The sequence below is a fragment of the Glycine soja genome, chromosome 6 (genome assembly GCF_004193775.1).
Source record: "Glycine soja cultivar W05 chromosome 6, ASM419377v2, whole genome shotgun sequence".
NCBI lineage: Eukaryota > Viridiplantae > Streptophyta > Magnoliopsida > Fabales > Fabaceae > Glycine > Glycine soja.
Genome location: NC_041007.1, coordinates 5189390 through 5211953, shown reverse-complemented (window position 1 = coordinate 5211953; position 22564 = coordinate 5189390). Strand labels below are relative to the sequence as shown.

Genomic DNA, 22564 nt, shown 5'->3' with positions numbered 1-22564 from the left:
GATTTATTCATCGACCATCCTTAAAAGTTAAAACACAGTAAATCTTGACAGAGATTTATTAACTTTTTACTGTATGAAAATAATAAATAATCTTCTATTAAAAGCTTAAAATAGTAGCAGTAGTTGTCATAATATAATCTTTTCATAACACAAATAAATTAGCGTCATAATATGTTCTTAGTCAATTTGTTTTTTACTTAATTGCTTCATTTTCATTTTTTTTTCAACCTGATATTTTTAAAAATAATAAACAATATTTCTACGGCATGTGGTTATACTAAGAAATTAGAAATGTGTTTTACTTTAACAAAAAAATAACATCGTTTTTTTTTATTTTCTAAAATATTGATAGGGAAAAGAGAAGAAAGGGAAAGAGGGGTTGAGATAGTTGGCGGTTAAAAAAACGATCGGAGCGTAACCGTCATCAACGTCTGCAAAACCCGCACCATTCACCACCACAACGGAACCCTAACTCGATTTGAACTCTGCCTTTGGTTCCGCTTCAACAATCTCCTTCTCTTATTCCTTTAATAATACTCATCATGGATTGATTGATGAGAATCGAGCTAGGCTACGTTGTTATGGGTGAGAGAAGTTTGATGATTGTTTCTCACGAAATCCCTCAACGATCTCTCAGCAGTTTTTCCTACGACAGGCTTCCTTCCCAAACGCTCATCCTCTCCATCCTCAAATTGGATGCCTCTTCCTTCCGTAATATATAACTCGTTTCTCTTTTTTTCTTTGTGATCAAGAAACGTTCCTGGATATATGTATATATATTGCATTGATTGATGCATGATTTTGTTCTTAGCAGATGTTGAAGTTGCAAATGCAGCAACTGTTGCAGAACTTAAGCAGGCGGTGGAGGCAGTTTTCTCTCACGTGCCTCAGAAGGGCCCGGGGAAAATATTATGGTTGGTATTCATCAATTATGTTACAAATGTTTCTGAATATATATGTAATTTCACTAATTTGATTTTGGAAAGCCTCTAGGTTTTGATGATAGGTATAACAGGGGAACGTGATTGATTATTGTTATTTTAAAATTCTGCAGTTTCTATTTACTTAATTATCATAATCTGCTACCTGCCTAAGTTATTTAATAATTATAATTCCTTTATTTGTAGGCCACTTGTTTGGCGGCAATTTTGCTTATGCTATCAAGGACAGAAATTAGTATCAGAAATGGATTATATTAGAGATTATGGCATCAAGGATGGTGACCAAGTTTGTGTCTCCCTGTAGTGCTTAATTTACTCAGATTATGATTATATGATTTCTGTGACTTTCAAGTGGCTATAACACAATGTCCCTAATATTTCAAAAGAACATTTAATTCTCAACTTGTTCGTTATTTTACTTTAGCTGTAGTTTCTTTCTTATAAAATGTGCTGTGTAGTTCTAAGTTCATTGGTCTCTTGACTCATGGTAATAATTTTGTTTTGGTCTTTGCAGCTTCATTTTGTGTACCATGTATCTGACACTTGCAGTTTCGAGAGAAAGCAGTCCAAGAAACGAGTTGTCAATTTGAAACAGCACATGAGGTACCAAGTTTTCTATAACCATGCAAAATATTCTGGTTTGCCTGCATTCTGTTTGCCATGTATGTTGCATTAGATGAGCTTTGACCTTTGTTCTGGCATTTGTAGAAAATCAGCTCTATCATCTGTATCAACCTTATGACTTTTATCTCATTTTAAATTAAACTGTATTGATGCAATGCGGTGTCTTCCAAATAAATTCACGAAATAATACACGATCTGTTTTACTTTACCTTACTGCTTTACAGTTACATGCCAAATATTGACATAAGTAGCTGTTGCAGACTTGTATCACGTGTTGCTTTGTTGAAGGTATAAAATTAAAAACCATAGAAGGCACCTTAGCTAGAGAGGTCTTAAATATATAAATCTGCCTAGAAAATTATCATCATGACTATGTTATTAGAACTTAATGATTTTCTTTGAAAGGGTGTGGAACCACTAAGATGGGAACTTCCTTTAGTTGAATTTCATGCACGTTGCTATGATATTCTCAATCAAGTCCTGACACTAATACCTGGATGATATAAATGGAGGCGCAGGTCATCATCAAAAGTGAATAGATATCAACAGAAAGAACATAACGATGACAAAGACATTGATTTGGATGATATAGTCATAGAGAATGCGAGGATCCAGCATTGCAATAATGCAGAAGAAAATGGAGGAGGAAAGCGAAGCTTAGCTGGCATTTTAGCAGGGTTGTTCTCACACAGTCGGTTGGCAGTTGTGAGCAGAGCTAGAATTGAGAGCAGGATTTGCTGCTCAATGATGGCTAGATTTATAGTGAGCAGTTTTAGGAAAATTAGAAGAATTTTACGCTATTGCAGGAGGCAGCATTACTCTCGGAGACCCACATGGGCAGAATATTGATGGACTTCTCATTTTAATGATTTTAACCTCTTCTCCTTATACACACTGTAAAGAGTTTTTCAACCGCACGTGCTTTGGTTTTTTTTATTGTCTTTAGAGATAGAGACAATAATAATAACTTTGCTGGACGAAACAGTGGCATGTACGGTTGTACCATGTTGTAGTTGGAGTTTCTTCATGTCCCTGTACAGAACGATGCCTTGGGAATTGTAGTTGAGTCCATCATACAAAGTATATCATCCATGGCATGCTTTGATGTTACTTAGTTGCTGCAATTGGGGTCTCAACATTACCTGCAACGGAATGCTTTTTCGGCTGCTTTAATATGTTACTGAGGATACTTTCCCCACTCCGCTTTTATCACCCAATTTGTGCCAAGGCAGAGAAAGACATTAAAAATTGTAGGTTTGTTTAACTCAATTGCAGTTTTGATTTTGATCATGACATTCTTGTACACTTATTTGATTGTAATGCTACGTTTTTTATTTTAAAAAAATATATTCGGTCCACATTCTTCTTGTCTTGTCTTGTCTTATTTGTATTCATTTGGGCCTGGGGAGATAACAACTGGGCCAAGGCCTGATCCATTTAGAAATGAAACCTTCCAAGTTGTTTATGAGCGTCCAACTTCCAGATTCCATTAGGCAGCCACTGCCACACATACACAACACAACACAACCTCATCAATTTGTGTGGCAAAGAATTTAGATAGCCTTGCTCTCAAATCCAACCCTCTCAGACTGAGCAGAGACACACACACACATCCTAATCACAAAGCGTTGGCCATGGCAAACATGATTGTGGCTTCCACCAAACCTCTGGTTCCAGTCTGCACCAGTTCCCGTTCCCCCACACCCAAAGTCCCCATTCTCCAAATTTCACTCCCCAAAGCCCCAACCTTGAAACTGAAACTCCCGATTTCAAAGCCCCAGATGCTGTCCCTCCTTGGAGGGATAGCACCACTGGTCTTGGCCAGACCCTCCCTCGCAGAAGAAATTGAGAAAGCAGCACTCTTTGACTTCAACCTCACCCTTCCCATAATAATGGTGGAGTTTCTGCTGCTGATGGTTGCCTTGGACAAGATATGGTTCACCCCGCTTGGGAAATTCATGGACGAGAGGGACGCGGCGATCAGGGAGAAGCTGAGCAGCGTGAAGGACACGTCGGAGGAGGTGAAGCAGCTGGAGGAGAAGGCCAATGCTGTCATGGCGGCTTCTCGGGCCGAGATAGCGGCGGCGCTGAACACGATGAAGAAGGAGACGCAGGCTGAGGTGGAACAAAAGATTGCTGAGGGGAGGAAGAAAGTGGAGGCTGAGCTGCAGGAGGCTCTGGCTGCCTTGGAGAATCAAAAGGAAGAAACCATCAAGTCCCTTGATTCCCAGATCGCAGCCCTTAGCCAGGAGATTGTTAATAAGGTTCTTCCCACTGCTTAATATGTCTGTGTAATTTTCATTTCAATCCCCTCACCAAAGGATTCATAGTTTCTACTTTTGAATGGGTCTATTCTGTAATCGCAATACTTTTCAATGTAAAATCCGAGATTCAGGTTATGAATTGGGCTCCCATTGTTTTTTGTTTTTTTTAAGTATATAGAAAACGTAGGAAAAATCCCCACCCCAGCTATGTGCATCTCTTCTCTCGTTATATGCTAGTTTTTTTTAGGGCAAGGCAACATGAACAGGTTCTGAGGAGATAGATACTGAGTTATACATTTTGTGTTGATGCATTTGCTATGTGACGTGTGTTTCTGAAAGGCTGCTGGAGATTCTGCAGAACCTATGATTCTTGTATAATTTTTTAAGTGGCTCGTTAGGAAGTACTTATGTAAGTCCGTTTTGTTAATTTCATTGTTTCCAAACAAAGCATCACTAATATGAAGATTCAATGTGACCTAAGAGATTCCTTAATCCATGAGAGGCAAAGTCAAAAGCATGTTAGAGTAGAGGGGAAAAAGAGACAAGAGAAGTTAAATATAATTAATGCACCTTAAAACCAATCAGTATAGAGTATTCAAATCCCATGCAGTATACTGAGTATAGTATGAAATCTTTAAATATTAGCCTGTCATTGCCAGAAAAAGGTAACATATTAAAAATTTCCTCACCTGATATCCGAAAGAACTGGTTAGGCTTCTATCCTATCCTATGGTACTTGATCTTGCCATAAGACTTCAGGAAATTGAATATATATATCTTTTTATTTTGTGACAGAAATGAGAAAAATTGTGTTTATCCCTTGAGAAATCATTGCATACATTATGAGAGAAGTCAGAAAATTATTTTTTTTTTCCTTTTTTAAAATTTAGACAAAATGTCTAATAGGCTCTATTTTAACAGAAAATATAAAACTTTAGTGGGATCGCTCCTAGTTCGCCGGTTGAACTCATTGAGCACAAGTCCAATAAAATGTTTTAGCTTAATTTGGATATAGCAACCATAGTTTAATTTCCAAGCCCTATTAACGTACATGAAAGGCTCCAAGTTTAGTAGTTGTAGACTCTTCAAAAAAAAATTTTGTTGATTAAAAACTGTGGAAGGAGAACTTCCCAAGAGTTAGAGCAACATAAGTAAATTTTCTCTCTAAAAAGATACTTTTTATAAAATTCGAGCAAAAATCCTCCTTGTAAAACATCCTTACAGACTCTTCAACTTACCAATCTATTTTTATATGTTTTCTATATTTGTTCAACTTAATAATTTATGATCATTGGTTAAATTTTTATTTTAAATTTGGTAGAGTATATTTGGAAATATAATGATATTATAAAACACACAACATGCAAAAAATTGAAAACTAATAAATGTAATTAAAATGATTCATCTTTAAATAAAAATTATAAGCATATGTTTGGTACTGAAGAAATGTTGTGAAAAGGAAACAGCTAATAAAGAATAGCGGAGCGGGGAGTATGAATGTATGATGACTTTCGGGCCAAGGGAAAAACACATTGTTACATAAATTTACCAAAGTTACCCTTGTGGTACTCTTGAGAGGCATGTGCCTTGCTTGTTGTACAGTTGTGATTGGTTTCAAAATTTCTAAATATGGATATTATGCTTTAGAGATTTTTAATTCAAAAAATTAAAGTCATAAATCAAATGCAATTTGTTTTCTAAAATTTCTAGGTTTTAAAACGTTTTTTTTTTGTGTGTGTGTGTGTGATGGATTTCATACAAGACATACACCTGCCCTAGAGTACAACCACGAAGCATCGTAAAATACTAATTTTGAGAACTACTTTTTTCAACCTTCGTTCAATTTCTTGTAGTTTTCGACCTTAATTTTCATCCATTTGTTTGATTCCCTTTCCCTGTTTTATTTTATCAATAACCGCGACTTGGAAGCCACGTTAAATCGTAGGTGTTATCTATCATATGGCGTTAAACTCGGGAGGAAGAATAAATCATATTATACGTACATAATTATTCATATCAAATAGTTTCATTTCTGTCTTTTTTTTATGAAAATTTCTTTTCCATCTATATAAATTTTAAAAACTCACACTGCTAAATAATTAAAAATAATAATAAATATAATTTTTAAATTAATAATTATCAAAATCAACAAATTTATTAAAAAGAATTACGGTGTCATTTCATATTTACTCTATCAAATATCAATATACGACGACGACAACAAAAAACAATTAATCACATCTCGTCTTCACCATTTGAAATGCCATTCCTGCCCTTTGCTAGTATTATTATTTATTTTCATCTAAATAAATAAACAAGTCCACGACCTTGGTTTTAGGTAGTTCAGGTTTCTGTTCTTCTCAATTTGTTTGAATTTGTTTTAACCCATCACTTTTCTCTGCTAACCAAGCCGTTGATTTCTGAGTGCTCACGCTACAAGACCATTCTTTCTTCTTCTGAGTACGTGCACAGTGAATTTGGTCATCTTTATTGCTTATGATTATCATGTTTTTAATTCTTCTTGTTTTTTTTTTTTATTGGTACTCTTTATTTTGAATTATTTATGTTACCAAAAAAGAATTATATGTTTACATGTTTTTTGTTTACTGTTCTTTAGTTCTGAGAAAGCGAAAACCAGTTGCATGTGTTAGCATGCTTTGGTGTGTTTCAGTGACTGAACCGTTAAGTTTCTATTCTGTGTTAAAAGTTAAGTTTTGGAGGCTGAGTTTTGAGGGATTGACTCGGGCATTAGTTACTGCAAGATTGAAACTTTGAGATTCAGTAAAGGGAAATGATCCAAAAGAATACCAAGTTATATTATTTTGAGTAATGACTCAGTTTGATTCCTGAAAAATTAGAGGAAAATATATTCGTCCTTAAAACTATAATTTATTTTTTATTTTAATCCCTAGAATCACAAATGCGTGTCATCTTTGTTTTCTTCTTCTGAAAAAGGAAAGGACGCGTATGACCTGTGTTTGTGATTTTTAGGGATTAATATAATTTTTTTATTTATATATTTTATGTTTTTCATGGATTGACCTGTTTCACCCCTTTTAATATTTTTAAGGATTAGCCCTCTCAACCTAAAATTATCGTGGATGAATTTGAGTATGTGGTACTTTTTAGTCAACTTTTTACTTTTTGCTCTGGTGATAATAAAAAAATAACTTGGGTTCTTGGCGATGATTTATTGGATTTTTCTTCTTTTATTTTGTGTTGTGCTTTCTGCATTTTGCTGAATTATTTTATAAATGTTACAACATCAGATTGAAGAATGGCACAAGATACTGCTACTCCACCAGTTCCTTTTGATTTCGAACTCTTGGTTGGTGATCACCTTAGAACTGTCTCAGCCTCATCCAGCAGCAGCAGGGCAGACCCATGGATTGAACCTGAAAGGTTGAAACTCAGACACAGGATTGGTCGGGGACCCTTTGGTGATGTTTGGTTAGCAACTCATCATCAATCAACTGAAGATTATGATGAGTATCATGAAGTAGCTGCCAAGATGTTACCTCCAATCAGAGAGGAACATATGAAAACTGCATTAGAGAAATTTTGTGAATTATATTTCCGGTGCCAAGGAGTGGGTAGGGTGTGCTGGCTACTTGGAATTTCAATTTTAAATGGAAGGGTTAGACATGGATTATGCATTTTATTCAGTATATGTGAGATCTTTAACATCCTTTGTTAGACTTCGCGATATAGCTAATATATTTGTTTATGCTCACAGATATGCATCATTATGAATTTTTATGAGGGTTCAGTCGGTGACAAGATGGCTAGACTCAGAGAGGGAAGGATTTCATTGCCTGGCGTTCTGAGGTAATGTGATTTTTGTGTTTTCATTGAAGTATGTTTACCTGTTTATTTTTATAGCACGGGGTAGAGAGGAAAAATTGGTCAATACTAAGGGCATGTTATGGGCTGCAGGTATGGTATCGATCTGGCTGAAGGTATTCTGGAACTTCACTCAAAAGGGATCCTAGTTCTCAACCTTAAACCATCGAATGTGCTTCTTGATGATACTGATCAAGCAATACTGGGAGATATTGGTATTCCAAATCTTCTGTTTGGTTCCTCATTCCTAAGCTCAGATATGGCTAACAGGATTGGTACTCCAAACTACATGGCTCCAGAACAATGGCAGCCAGAAGTCAGAGGCCCTATATCCTTTGAAACAGATTCATGGGGATTTGGGTGCACTATTGTGGAAATGTTGACTGGTAATCAACCTTTGTATGGGTCTCCTGTTGGTGAAATCTACCAATCGGTTGTTGAAAAGTATGAAAAACCCCAGATTCCTAGTGGCCTTCCTTCTTCAGTTGAAAATATCCTCAGTGGTTGCTTTGAATATGATTTGAGGAATCGCCCTTCTGTGGTAGATATTCTGGCCGTCTTTAGAAGGTTTGTAAGTTTTTAATGTTTCAAGGAAGTTTCTATAATTAGGTAGCATATATATATATATATACAGAGATAAGAAATTCATACTGCATTCGAAATCAATCGTTTGAGAATGTAGTATGATAAACCACGCTTGAAACAAATCTTTTTATTTTCATATTCTTAGTTACATTCATATTTTGGAAAATTGTCATTGAAGTTAGGCCAATAGACCCTAAGCCCAAATTCTAGGACAATTTTAGAGCCTATCCTAGATCCATAGTTGGGCCACTTGCATTTGGCACACTCCAAGCCAGTAGCCCTGGGCGTGAGGGGGAGTGTTGGAAAGTTGCCCTAATTTCAGTCACCCCTGACCCGCCTTTGGGTCGCCCTTAATTGCAGCATTAAAAGGGGGGGTGTTTAGTCCCACATTTATGGGAGATATGACTTAAATAGAGCTTATAAAGCTCAAACAGTCTTTACCTTATAAGGTGGTTTTATCGAGTTGAGTTCCACTCTAAGCCTAAATTCTAAGAATTACATTTCTTGATGTATTAGTGTCTTGCATAATGCATTGTCTGAATAAGCATAGCATTATTTAGAAAAATCAATTACAAGCGCGCGCATGACTGCATAATATGGTGAAATATTTAGTTTAGTTCAATAGGCACCAACACAAAGCATTTGGTGCATATCATCTAGCTGGTGATTTCGTAACTCACTTTAGTTAGCAAGTTCATTCATTTTAACTTGAATGTTACAAGGCTTATTATGAACTTAGAACATTCAATGGGCAGTCAATTAGTTGAGAATTAATTAAAGTGTTCTACACTTGTGCTTCCTTAATAATCCGAGATAATTTTTATTCCAAAAAGTTTTAAAACAATAATGTTTGAGAAAAGCCTGCAAATGTTTTCAACCAAGCGTGATTATCTTTTCAGTGAATTTATATTTATCTTCATGAAGAAAATAAGGTCGGGTATTAAATAGTACTTTATTCTTAATTGTTCTGCCTACCTTGCAGCTTACTGAATGCAGTAGCCAATGATGGAGGATGGATATATCTTGGAACTAAAACTATAGCAAAATCAAGTAGCACTGGCTACACTCAGTGGTCCCTCTCAAAGGATCATCTTCAGGTGGGTGATACAGTGCGCTCTAGAAAGCCTTCCAATTCATGCAATCCTCAAAACATGGAGGTCCCGCAAGGAAATGTTGTTGGTTTAGAACGTAATGCAGATCATGGATTTGTTTTAGTGAGGCTCCATGGTGTTCACGACCCTGTAAGGATTCATGCATCAACTCTTGAACGTGTCACCAATGGTTTGGGAGCTGGGGATTGGGTACACTTGAAGGAAGAAGATGAGAAGCACTCGCCAGTGGGTATTCTTCATTCTATCAATCGTGATGGCAGAGTAACTGTTGGGTTTATCGGTCTGCAAACTCTTTGGAACGGTAACTCTTCAGAACTTGAAATGGCAGAACCTTATTGCGTGGGCCAGTTTATTAGGCTGAAAACCAATGTTTTGAGTCCTCGATTTGAATGGCCACGTAAAAGGGAAGGTGCCTGGGCTACTGGTAAGATTTCTTGGATCCTACCAAATGGATGTCTAGTTGTCAAGTTTCCAGGCATGTTGAACTTTTTGGATGCACCAAGCACCGTCTTGGCTGATCCCTCCGAGGTTGATGTCGTTAATTTTAAGAATTGTCCAAAGATGATAGAGAAGTATCAACATGTAGAGGATCACCACTGGGCAGTTAGACCTGTGCTACTTGCATTTGGCCTTCTTACTGCTGTGAAACTAGGAATGTCAATTGGAAAGAAGTTTGGGAGGAACATTAATGTTACTGCAATGGAGAGTGAAAGTCATTATACAGATAGCCAGAATGCTAGCACTAGCAGCCCTACATGGACATCTTCAGTAGCTAGCATCCTTTTCAGAGAAGGTGTTAACTTGCCCAATGGTCACTAGTTTTACCCCTTCTATCTCCATATTAACCTGTTCTGTCCTGCTGCTGTTGGGACAAACATTTCACTTGAGAATTGTAAATTTGTAAAAAAACTTCGTACCCCATTGCTCAGAGGCTCTTCGCTATGCGAAGGTATGGGGGAGGGATGTTGTACGCAGCCTTACCCTTGCATATGCAAAGAGGCTGTTTCCGGATTCGAACCCATGACCAACAAGTCACCAAGGCACAACTTTACCGCTGCACCAGGACTCGCCCTCTTGTAAATATACATAAATGCCAACGGGGCCAACTCTGAATGTAAAAATTGTACATATGCCTTGTAAACAAGATTAGCTAGCTTTGTTCATACTTGGCTTCTACCCAATGCAATGCATATAGAAAATTTCATAATATAGCATGAAGGTAATGAGTTAAATAAGCAATGAATCAAGATATATCTTATGCATATTCTTCGACCATTGTTTGTTTTCACAGGATTCATTTCTGTGATAAGTAGTGTTTGTTGTGGTTCTGAATTAGTTATTATTAATTATTATAGTATTAATGTGATGCAAGCTGGGATAAACTTCTACTAGTTCTAGGACAATAAATTCTTGCAGAGCATTTTCTGGGCTAATGCCACTTTCAATATTCAGCATTTTTTTTATTGAACCAGAATCTTCTCACTCAAATGCCATGTTGCTTCCTAATCTGTTCATTTCCTCCATTAGTATGAATGTATTGTATCCTCACATCAGCCATCTGCTCCTAGGATAGCTATTTTTAAAGGTGATAATATTTTAAATTTAGAATGCTATTACAAAATTAGTAAAGTCATTGATAAATTTTGCTATCTATGATCATTAATTGATAATGCAGCCACAATCCCCGTACAATTGTTTTAAGGGGTTGACAGTGGCACCCTATTTCATTAGGCCATTATGACAATGACAAACTTAAGACACTGTCGCCTAGAAACCGATACTAGGTTAATCCTGCAATTGGGTTTGGCCACGAAAATAAGTAAAGATGTACTACTCTTCTAACATTGTTTAATGCAGCCTGTACTGGGTTACAGCAATAATAACAGCCCTTGTAACAACTCACACGCATATCTGTTAAAGCTTTAAAGTCGAGCCCCTGTATTTTCGAATGACTCTTGTGGTTGTGTAGAATACAGCATTACTTACCATTTTATTCATTGAAGAACCAATTTGCTAAATTTGGTTGTGAAGGAGAAGTTATCACATTAAAGTAGTTATATCTTTTATTTTGCTTAACTATATTGAAAATGTGCTTGCGAATTGGATTGTCGGATTTTGAAGAGAAAAATAATTTGATTTTTCAATTACTCGATTATTTTGGTTTTAAATTCAAAACTGATCTAATAATTAACTTTTATTGTGTATAGGGAGGGAATTATGTTGTATCAAATTTAATTCTTTATCAATATATGTTAAAAGATGTCATCTTTTCTCTTTAAATGAATCTTAATATATTAGTGATTAGTCCTTGCTTCCTGACCAAGAAATATCTTAAGTCCTAGCTAACCCAAAAAAAAAATAATTATTTCAATAACTTTTACGAAAATTAAATTTCATTAGTTTAATTGTTATATTGACAGTTCTTTCAATAAGGAGGTCAAGTTTACAAAAATTGACATGAGTTAAAAATTAAATGATACTTCATTAGTTAATCTCATTTTGACATAGTATATATTTTAAAATATAAGTAAATATTCCTTTCATCCTTAATTATAATAAGATCTTTTTTAAAATTTATTTGTCTATTTTTATAAGATTATTGTCTAATTTCTAGATGCATCAATTATGTTTTTTTTCGTACATACTCTTAATTTTTCTTTCTTCAAATATTAATGAAAAATAAATAAATGGATAGAGAGAGAATAAAAGGATAATTTAAAATGATAGTACAAATAATTGATAAATTTAATGTGATATTACATTTAGTATATTCTGCAAGAAAGAAAGAAAAAAAGTCATTAGACAAGTGAATATCTTCTGTGTCTACACGCAAATATTTTGAAACTTAGTTCAGCATAAATTAGATCGTTTTTAAAGTTTGGAATGTAAAACGAATCCAATCTAGTTGATTTTTCATTTTCAATTCAATTTTGAGGATTTACATTTAATTGAACACGTGTTATTAACAACCTTTATATTAATTCAACCATGTAGAAAGTACAAATAATTGTTGATTGCTAAGGCCCCAAAAGTCGCCATTTATATGGGCTATGCACCGGCCTAAACTGCTTCTTTACAGTTCCATCTTTGAAGGGCCTAACCCCAAACTAAATTAAGGGTAGGTCCACTTTTCTTTTGTTCCTATTTCTAATACCGAATTCAGCACGCAATTTAACAATCAATGCCTCCTTTAAAATGTTTTCACAAACACCATAATTAGTACCACGGACCATACTAATATGAAAGAAGCTAGGATGTCTCTTTCGTTATCAATGGCAAGTTGCTTTGAAGAATCATGTTCAACTCTCTCTTGCCTTGCGTACCCAATTAATACATACATACATGCAGATTTGGAAGATAATTATAGGGCGATTTGGAGTAGTTTTTATTGGCTGGTGGTTTGGATTCACAATTTTTTCTTCTTTTATCAACCAAAAAGAAAATAATTTTTTTAAAGGGGGGATGAGATTATGGTAGACATAGAGAAAATGGTATTGATATTACAGTAGAAACGAAGAATGGGAAATATAAAAACAATTAATAATGGGCCAGGGCGATATGAGCACTTGTCCTTCCCAAGATCTGCTAGTGTTTCGAAGTTATCAAATATTTGTTAGAAATTAATATACAACGCCCGTTTATTGTTTTTTAATGCCCACTTGGCCACCTTACTAACATCAAATTGTATCGTTTTTGTTAGGTTTTATTGTATTTTTTTCTTCTTAAATATGTTTTTCATATTTGGAAAATGGGTTATTTTTAAGTTATTATCTAAAATTTACTTTTGATCATTTGCGTGTCTAAAAAAATTTTATGTTTCAATGTAATATTTGTCGTTAGTCACATTTTGTCAAGTGATGACATGACAAATGGAATATCACGTTATCAAGCCTAATCACTTGACAAGTCAACAAATTGAAGTCATATCATTATTTATTATTTAATTTATTTAAAAAAATTAATTATTATGTTTTATCAACTAAAAAAACATGACTTCCCTTGGCAAGATCGAGTCTACCGCCATGCTCCTCCACTCCCTCACCTACCTCCCCCGCGCCTCCCAATGCCACCTTTGTTCCAACCACCTCATCCTCTGCCTTGGGCTTGTTGATTGCATCATCAACTTTGCCCTCGCCATTGACCTCGGCTTTTGCCTTGTCCACATCGACACTCCACATGCCAAGGAGATCGTGAACACTGTCATGGCAATGATAAGGTTGGTGGTGGTTGTCGTGCGCACACCGACCTAGTATGGTAAAGGGTCATGGTGGGGTTGTGGTTGTGTCCAAAGGAGGGGTGGCAATGGAAGGACGAAGAAGATGAACTGGCATGGATGGTGGTGGAAGGACGAAGAAGATGAACTGGGTGAGGCAATGGGGCCACGGGTGGCTTAGGGGCTAGATTGTAAGGAGGATGAGGAGGGGAGGGAGGTGACGGCGGGAACATTATTGGTAGTGATGGCAGCAGCGATCGCGATGGAGAGCGACGACGACGTTGGACAAGGCAAGGGAAGTAGGTGTGCTGAGAGGCACAGTTAATAAAATATAATAATTGGATTTTTAAAATAAATTAAATAATAAATAATTATATGACCTCAATTTACTAACATATCAAATGATTAGGCTTAATGATATGACACTCTATTTGTCACATCATCACTTAACATAATGAGACTAATGATAGGTATTACATTGAAACCTAAAAAAAATTCAATACGTAGATGACCAAAAGTAAATTTTAGGTAATAACTTAAAAATGTCCTATTTTCAAGTATGATAAGCATATTTAAGCCCTTTTTTTGTCCTTTTAGTTTTAATCACATGTTTTTAGAAAAAAAGTTTATGCATTGAAAGTTATAAAAAGTTTTACACAATCGTTCAATCGTAACTCACCATATATGGTAAATTTGTTAACTTTTAAAATAATTTAAATAATGATTTATGATTATATGATAGTGTAAAACTATTTTATACTATAAGTACACATGCAATAATTTTTTCTACTTTTAAATTAAGTAAATCTGGTTTGTCATTATTCTTATTTTAATCTAAAACTCTCAAAACATTAGTTTCTATTTGAATATTAGGGAGTTTATATTAAATTTGAAAATGTGAAATAATTTAAGAAGTTTTAAAGTAAAAATTTAGTTGAAATTCCAAAAAAAAAAGTATAAGACGTGAAATTAGGGTTTAAAGAATAGAAATTTCAAGATTTTTTATTTAAATTTTTGGTTATTAAAATGAGTGGGAAAATATTTAAAATAATTTATTCAAATAAAAATCACAAAAGAATTTAATTTATTTAATTTTAGAAGTTTAATTGACTAAAAAAATTAAAAAATTAAACATAACTGAAATTATAGAAATTAAAATATAATTAAACACATTGGTTATATATAAAAATTCCATCATTTTTAAAGGATACGAAAAAAATATGATATAAAAGGATAAATAAATAAATAAATAAGAAGTAATTAACCATTGTCTCATGTGCTTTTCTTTCCTTGTTGAAGATCTTCCATGACCAACTGGGCAACATGTTAATATTATATTATATTCGTAAACTACTCAGAAACGAAAGCTATCGCCGAAAGAAACAACCTATCATGAGAGCTCCAGCTTCGAGCAATATTATATAGAAAAAGTTATTTTGAATCCATTTTTTTATTAAAAGAAATGTGATAAACATTATTCTTTACAGCCCCATACTTGCCGAGGTAATAGAGTTAAAGTGTTTGTGTACAAAACTTTAATTAATAATTTGATAGCTAAAAGCAGTAAATACAATTAAAATATGGACAATGAGTTAGGAGTATTAGACTAGCTCTTGTATAATTTTTTGTTTAATGTTAAAAAAAAATCTACAAAATGCCAATTTATGATAAGTATGCGATGAATTATAGGACACACAACACAACTTCATAAAATTGTGTATGACAACTTCACAAAAAAAAAGCTTAGAATTACATAAGATGGTTGTATGCAGCGAATAGAGATTTTGTCAATTTTACAATTGCGATTGCCTCTATTTTGGGTTGAAAATAAAGGACGAGAATAATGCGAGGAGATGGTGACACACTAAAGGTGGAGGAGTGCATGGCAAGCCAGTTCTCAAAGCCAAAATGTGGGTAAGGGTGCTTTCATCGAATATGTTGTACGTTGAGACAAATGACAAGGTGGAATGGGGTCTCACTACTGAAGGGGACGTCATGGTGATTGACTATGCCAAAGTTTCTAACTCTAAGGCAAGTTTTATAGACTAATAGTATGCACTTCCGTTAATATATAGAAGAGCCTAAATCCACATGAGACCTTCTATTTCCACTTCCAAATTGGACGACAGTTCACGTTAAAGATCTGAAAAAAGCAAACAAACTTAGAAACAATAAGTGAAATAGTGAATTACCCGACAACTAGTTGAAATTGTAAATGGTAAAGTCTAAGTCAAATCACGGCTTAAAATTTCTAGTTCTTTATTGTTTATAAACAACATTGATTATTTACTTCAATCAAATTTCACCTGTGTTAGATTCAGGGTCTGTAAGTTCAACCAAAATTTGTCTCTTTTCAAAAGCCACAAGCATTTTCTCCTACAATTAAGATTGAACAAACGAGTACTGATTTGTTTTGGGTGGTGTTGTTGTCTTTTGTGTTGATAAAGAGAAGGGTGAACTTGCATGCAATTTTTATATACATACACTGAATACTCTATCTATTCTTCTTTATCTATCTTTTAAAGTTGTCAAGTAGAAATCAAGAAATATAATAAATTTTCTTGATTCAATTCTAATAAAATAGTTATGGGATTTTTTTATTCATTTTTTCTTATTTTACAATAAATACACGTGTAAAATAATTAAATATTAAAAAAGTAAAAATATAACTGATAAAAGAATAATTAATATGATGTTTAACTTTATAAATGAGAGATAAATACTATTATTATCTTTACTTGTATATATAATTTTACTAATTGAATATCCCTTTTGATCTACTTTTTTTATAAATTATAATTCAATATTTTTTAAAGGAAAATTGTAATAATTATGAATAATCTTGTATCATAATTTAAATTATTTACTATAGAAAAATTTATAATAATTATATAAAATTGTAACATGTAGAACTTCCATACTAAAGCAATATTGTGGGAGATTCTGTTCTACAAAGCTTGATTATGGTATTATGAAATGAGAAAAGTATCTTGTTGATATGCAAGCTTGCAAGTACACGATCTCCATTTAGGATCGGATCCGTGTCCTTTTGATTTAAAAAAAGCACATGCAATGACTAAAACTCAAAATAGGGAGCAGCTAAAAATTATTAAAAGGAATGTTCAGATTACGATAGGATTTGTCAGGCTGTTAAGTTAGTGATGCATAATTATTAGTGTTAAACAAATGGTAAGCATCACGGATGTATGTGTCAGGCTATGATTAGTGATAAAGTGTAAAATTAAAAGATTTGGTTTGGGTTAGGTGTAATAGGATTGTTATTGTTTTTTTCTACCCTCCCTCTCAAGATAAGGGAGAAAAGCTCATGATGGTCCCATGGTACGAGGTCCCCCCTTGCATATATATAAAATCATGCACTCACACTATGTGGGGTCTCCAATCCTAAGAAAATCTATTCCCATCACAAGTCACAGCCGTGACCTCAGTAATAGTATCATTACATAATTATTAACACTTTCCCCTTCCTACCCATATTCACTTATACGATTAGGTATTTATTTTGTTGATATATATGTGTATGGCGTTGTGACAATATTATTTTTTATGATATATATATGATTGATTTTTTAAATTGAAAAATTAATTATGTGTTGACTAATAATTAGTTGAGATAATAGCACGTTTATTGTTAGATCATGTACTAATTTCTCAAGGATGTGATCCATTAAATAAAGCTTGAATTATTCAGGTAATCTAAGAAAGATACTTGCCATCATAATGAATTTTTAGATCATGTGATTAAATAAAGCATGAATTCTTAAAAAAAAAAGCATGAATTAATTATTCAGGTAATCTAAAATTATAGGCGCATTTAATTTTAGATCATGTACTAGTTAATGAATTCTTGTAAGGGTGTCATTCATTGTTGTGGGAAATAAAGCTCGAATTCTTCAAGTCACCAAAGAAAGATACTTGCATAGTTCATGAATAAAAAGAAAAACTAAAAAATTCTCAAAATATATTTTTTGTTGGAATTAAAAATTAAAATAGAAAATTCTACTAAAATATATTTTCCTTCCACCCCATATTATATGACTTTTAGATTTTTAATTTATAACGAATATTTACCAATTCAAACAATTAAAAAATATTAATTTTGTTTTCAATGACAACTTATTTATTGGTATCTCTACTAAATAAAAATGAATTCACAATTACATTTCAACTCTTCTAATTAGGGTAATTTTATCAAAGAAAAATATTTCTGTCGTGATAATTTGTGTAAATAATATTGAGTATTGTGCATTACCGTAACCGTAACAATGTATATGCTTGGGTGTGTTTAGGGGAGAAAGACTCGAGAAGAGGGAAATATGACAGAAATATCTAATTTTAAGTTTTTCTTTAGAAGAAAAACAGGAAGGAAATAAGTGATGTTGTTGTCTCGTGCATGTAATTTTTTCCTCTTTATTGAGCCACGAAGGTGGCAGGGGGATAGAAGTATGACATTTTTCTGCTTTTCTTTGTGAAAAAAAAAAAGAACAGTTTTTATAACGTAAAAACAATAAATTACTTTATGTTACGTTAAAATAATACAGTAATTTTTTTTAATATTTTTTGAGTTAATTTATTGTAATTAGCATGAGAATTTTTTTAGATACAATCTATTTATTTTTCACCAATTTTTCCACTCATTCGAATACTTAAAAGATACTTTTTCTTTCTTATTTTTATATATCAAGATTACATACTTTTATACTCTATTTTGCCTTTTCTTTTGTCATTTTTAATCCAAGTAGAGCATAAAAGACAATTTTGCATTTTATCTCTTGATTCTGTTTCCTCTTATACAAACAAGCCGATAATGTTATCAATGCATTAAATATTGTGACATTTATTATAATCTTTATAGTTTTATTATCATTTATTTTTTATTTTTTTAGAAGATTACTTATTTTTAGTAGTAATTCATCAAACATTGATTTATGATTATCAGTCTATAAACATTAAATTTTTCTATGTGATATAATTGATAGATTTTTTTATTAATCATGTTATTAGTGTGGAATATTTTTTGATTTTATTTTGTTAATGATTGATTTTTAGGTTTTTTTTGTAAATGCATATTCTTTCTCCTACTTTTTTCAATTTATATTACTTTATAATTTAATTCTTAATATATATTATTTGAGACTTTCTCTCTTTTTTGTTTTTTTAATTTAAAATATTATAAAATATAAATATTATATTATATAAATTTTTATTTGGTTTTAAAATTACTTATTTATTAAATTAAATTTTATAATTTTTTATTTTTTTAAAGAAAAAATATACAAATAAAGAAAAATAAAAAAATTGGATAAAATTAGAGTACAATATTTTAGTTACTTTATATGTATTTTTGTAGTTAGATTTATGTGTTGTTGATATTTTTTTGTTATGTTCATTAATTAAAAAAAAATTCAGTTAGTAGTATTAAAATAAACTAAAAAATACAGTAAAAAATAATTGATACATCTATCTTATACAATAGACATAAAATTTCAAATAGTAGTAACTGCTATATTGAAAATATCTTTAAAAATATTTATTTAACCGTCATTCTTGGCTTAAGTGTTAATAATTGATATTTTTATTATTTATGGCTTATAGATATGAAAATAAAATATTAAAATATTCAAAAGATATGATAACGACTAAATATAAGCTATTTTTATAATAAAAATATATTTAAAGATATTTAATTAACAATTATTTTTTGATGTCATCCAATGACGACTCAGTGTGTCAAGAATATCAACAAAACAAGTGGGGTCGTGATCCAAGGAGAAAGAGAACGAGAAAGGATCATCCCGTTTCAACAACTCGCAATCTATGAGATAGACGAAGAAGAAAATAAACGAAAGTAAAAAAGAAAATATGAAATTTGTGGACAACATGATCATAACAAAAACAATTATCCTAACATATTCTCATCTTAATCTTCCTTAGCCAAATATAATTGTTTAAGTATTTTATTGATAATGAAATATAATGTTCTTCTATAAATAAGTTATTAAACAAAAAGTCTTTTCATTTTTAATTAAATCTAATGAAATAAAAAAACTAATTATATCTAGTAATATAATTACATTAAAAATAATTATATTAGAAAATTCAAATTTTAAATAAAAATATTCATCTAAAAAATATGTTAAGTAAATTAAATAATAAAACAAAAATAATTATATTTAATAATATTATTTTCTTTAAAAAAATAAAAAAAAATTATAAAATTTAATTTAATAAATAAGTAATTTTAAAACCAATGAAAAAAATTATATAATATAATATTTATATTTTAAATTAAAAAAAGGAGAAAGAAAGTCTCATGTAATGTATATTAGGAATTAAATTGCAAGGTAGGATAAATTGAAAAAAAGCAGGTGAAAAAATATATATTTACCAAAAAAAAACCTTGATTTTTATCAAAATATATTATTATCAACTTTTAAATAATCTTATTCCTATATGATGAAAGGTTTGTTTCTCATGCTCTTATATATGAAACAAAAATAGACTTTGGATTTCAATACTTGAAAAGTTAATTATTTTTATCTTTAACTCTTAATGGAAAGATACCTTGGATTTAACAAAAAATAATACCTCCATTATTTCAGTACATGTAAATTAGGAATTATACAACTAGTAATATCTTCATTTACAGTATATTGCATTATTTTTAATTTCTTAAGACAATTTTTATTAGTAGCATTAATTTATTAATTTCTTAAACTGGTGTAACACAATAATTAACTAGCACACGTGAAATTGATATGGATTACGGATGAGGGAAGGGAGAGAGGCGTCGGAATATGGAAAAGGAAAAAGGGAAATAAAATCTGAATCCGAGGGATGTGATAGATGGTCTAAAGGTATTAATGATCATGTTATCATGTTTTTATGCTACATCGCGTGCGCATTAACAGTGCCTTCCCCCATCCAACCCAATCACACACACTCTTTCTGCGCGTCTTTCTTACTCCAACTCTCTCCCTCTCTTACACAAATAAATGATCATTCTATTATCTTAATATGTATTTGGATGACTAAACTATAAATTTGTTTGTGAAAAAAAAAAACGAAAAATATGATCTTGTTTTTTAATGTGTAAAAAATGAAAATTTTATTATTTTTAATAATCTTATTCAACTTCAATAAGATCAATATCCTACCGGGGATAGTATGTTCAAACATTTATTGTAATTAAATTTTTTTATATAGTCACTTGGTTCGAATAGAAGAAAATTTTGACAATTTTTTTATGTGATTGTTTTTGTCATACTAATTGATGAGTTGATAAGTGATTGAATGATCAACATGATTGCTATATCATTAATTAATATGATTATTTATAAATAATGACTAAACCTAATATAATAAAAGATAAATATACGAACAAGAATGGTAAAAATTTTGTTTATGATTAAAAGTGAAATTTTAAAAAAATCAAGGACAAAAAATATAATTAACCTGGCTTACTTAAAAGGTCATATATAATGTGATTACTGTTTAGTTGATATTGATTTTTTTTTTATCATTGATAGTATATCAAAGTTAAACTACACGAAACAAATATTTGGCTTATATTTGCATACTTCAACATTAAATTTTTATTTTTTGTTTTATTAAAAACAATTTTGTTTTAATTTTTATATAATTTTGTATATTTGCTTAAACTTTTAAAATTTGGAATTAGAAAAACTTAAATTTATGCTTATTTAATTGTTATTTTGTATTACAATTTTTAAAATAAAAGTACTTTTTATAATTATGATCAAACAAAAAATTAACTTTTATAAAGTCTTAAAAAATAATTTTTATCCAAAATTTAATTAAAATGTAGCAAAAGTACAAATATTTTTTACACTGTTGTTTAATTATAAATTATGATAAAATAATTACTTTTATAATAATTATTTTAAAATTTATATCTAAAATAATTTTTAATTAATCAATCATATGATAATAAATAACATTAAACTCTTATATATATATATATATATATATATATTTCAAAAGAATAAACTTAAATAGACTTCATTATAAGGAGAAGATAATTCTATTTCCAATAATAAAGAAAGAAAATAATGACAAACGAATTCAAATCACCTGACCAAACTGTACCAAAAAAATCTTTTCCTCTTAAGAAAATCTCTGAATGAATACGATGCTGCAGGCAATTTGAATTTGGTGAGTATCCCAGTGCAGACTGTGCACTCAATGCTATCAATAGAGAAAGAAACAAAACAAAAGAAAAATAATAGATGTAAACACATGTGTCTTATGATATGATCAAATAAATGAAAGGATATCAAATATTGAGATGTACACATGTACATAATATTGTTCCACTTGATTTTATGCTATACAAGTTGCATGTAAGTGTAGGTTGGAACAAGGGTGGAGAACTGGAGATACCTTTGAATATCATTTTCACTTTCTTTTTTCTTTTTTCACCGTGATATTAATGTAAAAATATCTATTAATTTTTATTGAATATTTTGACTGATTATAATTAATAATTTTTTTTCTAATTATATTTTTTATTTATTAAAAATCAAAATCGAGACATTACTTTAAAAAATTGAATCTAATTTCACTTGTATCAATGACTAGTTAGCATTCATCCTCGTTTTTAATCTTTTATTAAGGGTGAATTTGGGATCATCTTTAAAAATTGTCAGATGATAAACTAAAATTTAATTCTATTTTTTTAAGTTGGAAAAATTGCATTGCTTTCTTTAAAGTTTAATTTATTTATATAAATTTAAGTAAAATTTATTTTAAATTATTAATAATATTTTAAGTTTATTTCAAATGATAATAGAAAATAAATAATATGAATTTAAAAATGAGAAATCAATGAGCTAAATGATATTCTATAATTTTAATTTTATTGTTCAATTGTTATTATAGTTTAAATTATTTAATTATCATAAAAATCAATTTACTGTGCGAGGATTTATATTCCCGAATCCA

General features: G+C 31.2%; 3 protein-coding genes across 7 annotated transcripts; all 3 read left to right on the top strand.

Moving 5' to 3' along the window:
* The first annotated feature begins 351 nt into the window (after positions 1-351).
* LOC114414970 lies at positions 352-2926 on the top strand. Of its 2 annotated transcripts, none has more exons than XM_028379440.1 (5): positions 352-711; positions 815-914; positions 1128-1227; positions 1456-1544; positions 2084-2926. In XM_028379440.1, the coding sequence occupies exons 1-5, from the start codon at positions 555-557 to the stop codon at positions 2412-2414; spliced, it is 777 nt and encodes a 258-aa protein (XP_028235241.1). In that variant the 5' UTR covers positions 352-554; the 3' UTR covers positions 2415-2926. The 2 variants fall into 2 exon arrangements, with proteins under 2 accessions (XP_028235241.1, XP_028235240.1); XM_028379439.1 differs by having other exon boundaries at positions 2078-2926.
* Positions 2927-3063: 137 nt separating this feature from the next.
* On the top strand, positions 3064-3992 carry LOC114414971 (ATP synthase subunit b', chloroplastic-like). The gene has a single exon (XM_028379441.1). It carries the CDS (start codon positions 3200-3202, stop codon positions 3845-3847), a length of 648 nt encoding a protein of 215 aa, XP_028235242.1. The 5' UTR covers positions 3064-3199; the 3' UTR covers positions 3848-3992.
* A 2145-nt stretch (positions 3993-6137) lies between these two features.
* LOC114414968 (E3 ubiquitin-protein ligase KEG-like) lies at positions 6138-10620 on the top strand. Of its 4 annotated transcripts, XR_003667295.1 has the most exons (6): positions 6138-6289; positions 7099-7466; positions 7566-7657; positions 7766-8239; positions 9240-10267; positions 10444-10620. XR_003667295.1 is itself a non-coding variant. In XM_028379436.1 (5 exons), the coding sequence occupies exons 2-5, from the start codon at positions 7107-7109 to the stop codon at positions 10186-10188; spliced, it is 1875 nt and encodes a 624-aa protein (XP_028235237.1). In that variant the 5' UTR covers positions 6138-6289; positions 7099-7106; the 3' UTR covers positions 10189-10578. The 4 variants fall into 4 exon arrangements, 3 of the variants coding, with proteins under 3 accessions (XP_028235237.1, XP_028235238.1, XP_028235239.1); XM_028379436.1 differs by having other exon boundaries at positions 9240-10578; XM_028379437.1 differs by having other exon boundaries at positions 6147-6309; positions 9240-10578.
* Positions 10621-22564: the final 11944 nt, after the last annotated feature.

Bases quoted from the DNA above. Each gene is read 5' to 3' on its own strand.
- LOC114414970 (XM_028379439.1), top strand. From the start codon at position 555: ATGAGAATCGAGCTAGGCTACGTTGTTATGGGTGAGAGAAGTTTGATG. The intron at 915-1,127 runs GTTGGTATTCAT...CTTTATTTGTAG, and splicing joins GGCCCGGGGAAAATATTATG to GCCACTTGTTTGGCGGCAAT. The intron at 1,545-2,077 runs GTACCAAGTTTT...ATATAAATGGAG, and splicing joins AATTTGAAACAGCACATGAG to GCGCAGGTCATCATCAAAAG.
- LOC114414971 (XM_028379441.1), top strand. From the start codon at position 3,200: ATGGCAAACATGATTGTGGCTTCCACCAAACCTCTGGTTCCAGTCTGC.
- LOC114414968 (XM_028379436.1), top strand. From the start codon at position 7,107: ATGGCACAAGATACTGCTACTCCACCAGTTCCTTTTGATTTCGAACTC. The intron at 7,467-7,565 runs GTTAGACATGGA...TTATGCTCACAG, and splicing joins TTTCAATTTTAAATGGAAGG to ATATGCATCATTATGAATTT. The intron at 7,658-7,765 runs GTAATGTGATTT...TATGGGCTGCAG, and splicing joins TCATTGCCTGGCGTTCTGAG to GTATGGTATCGATCTGGCTG.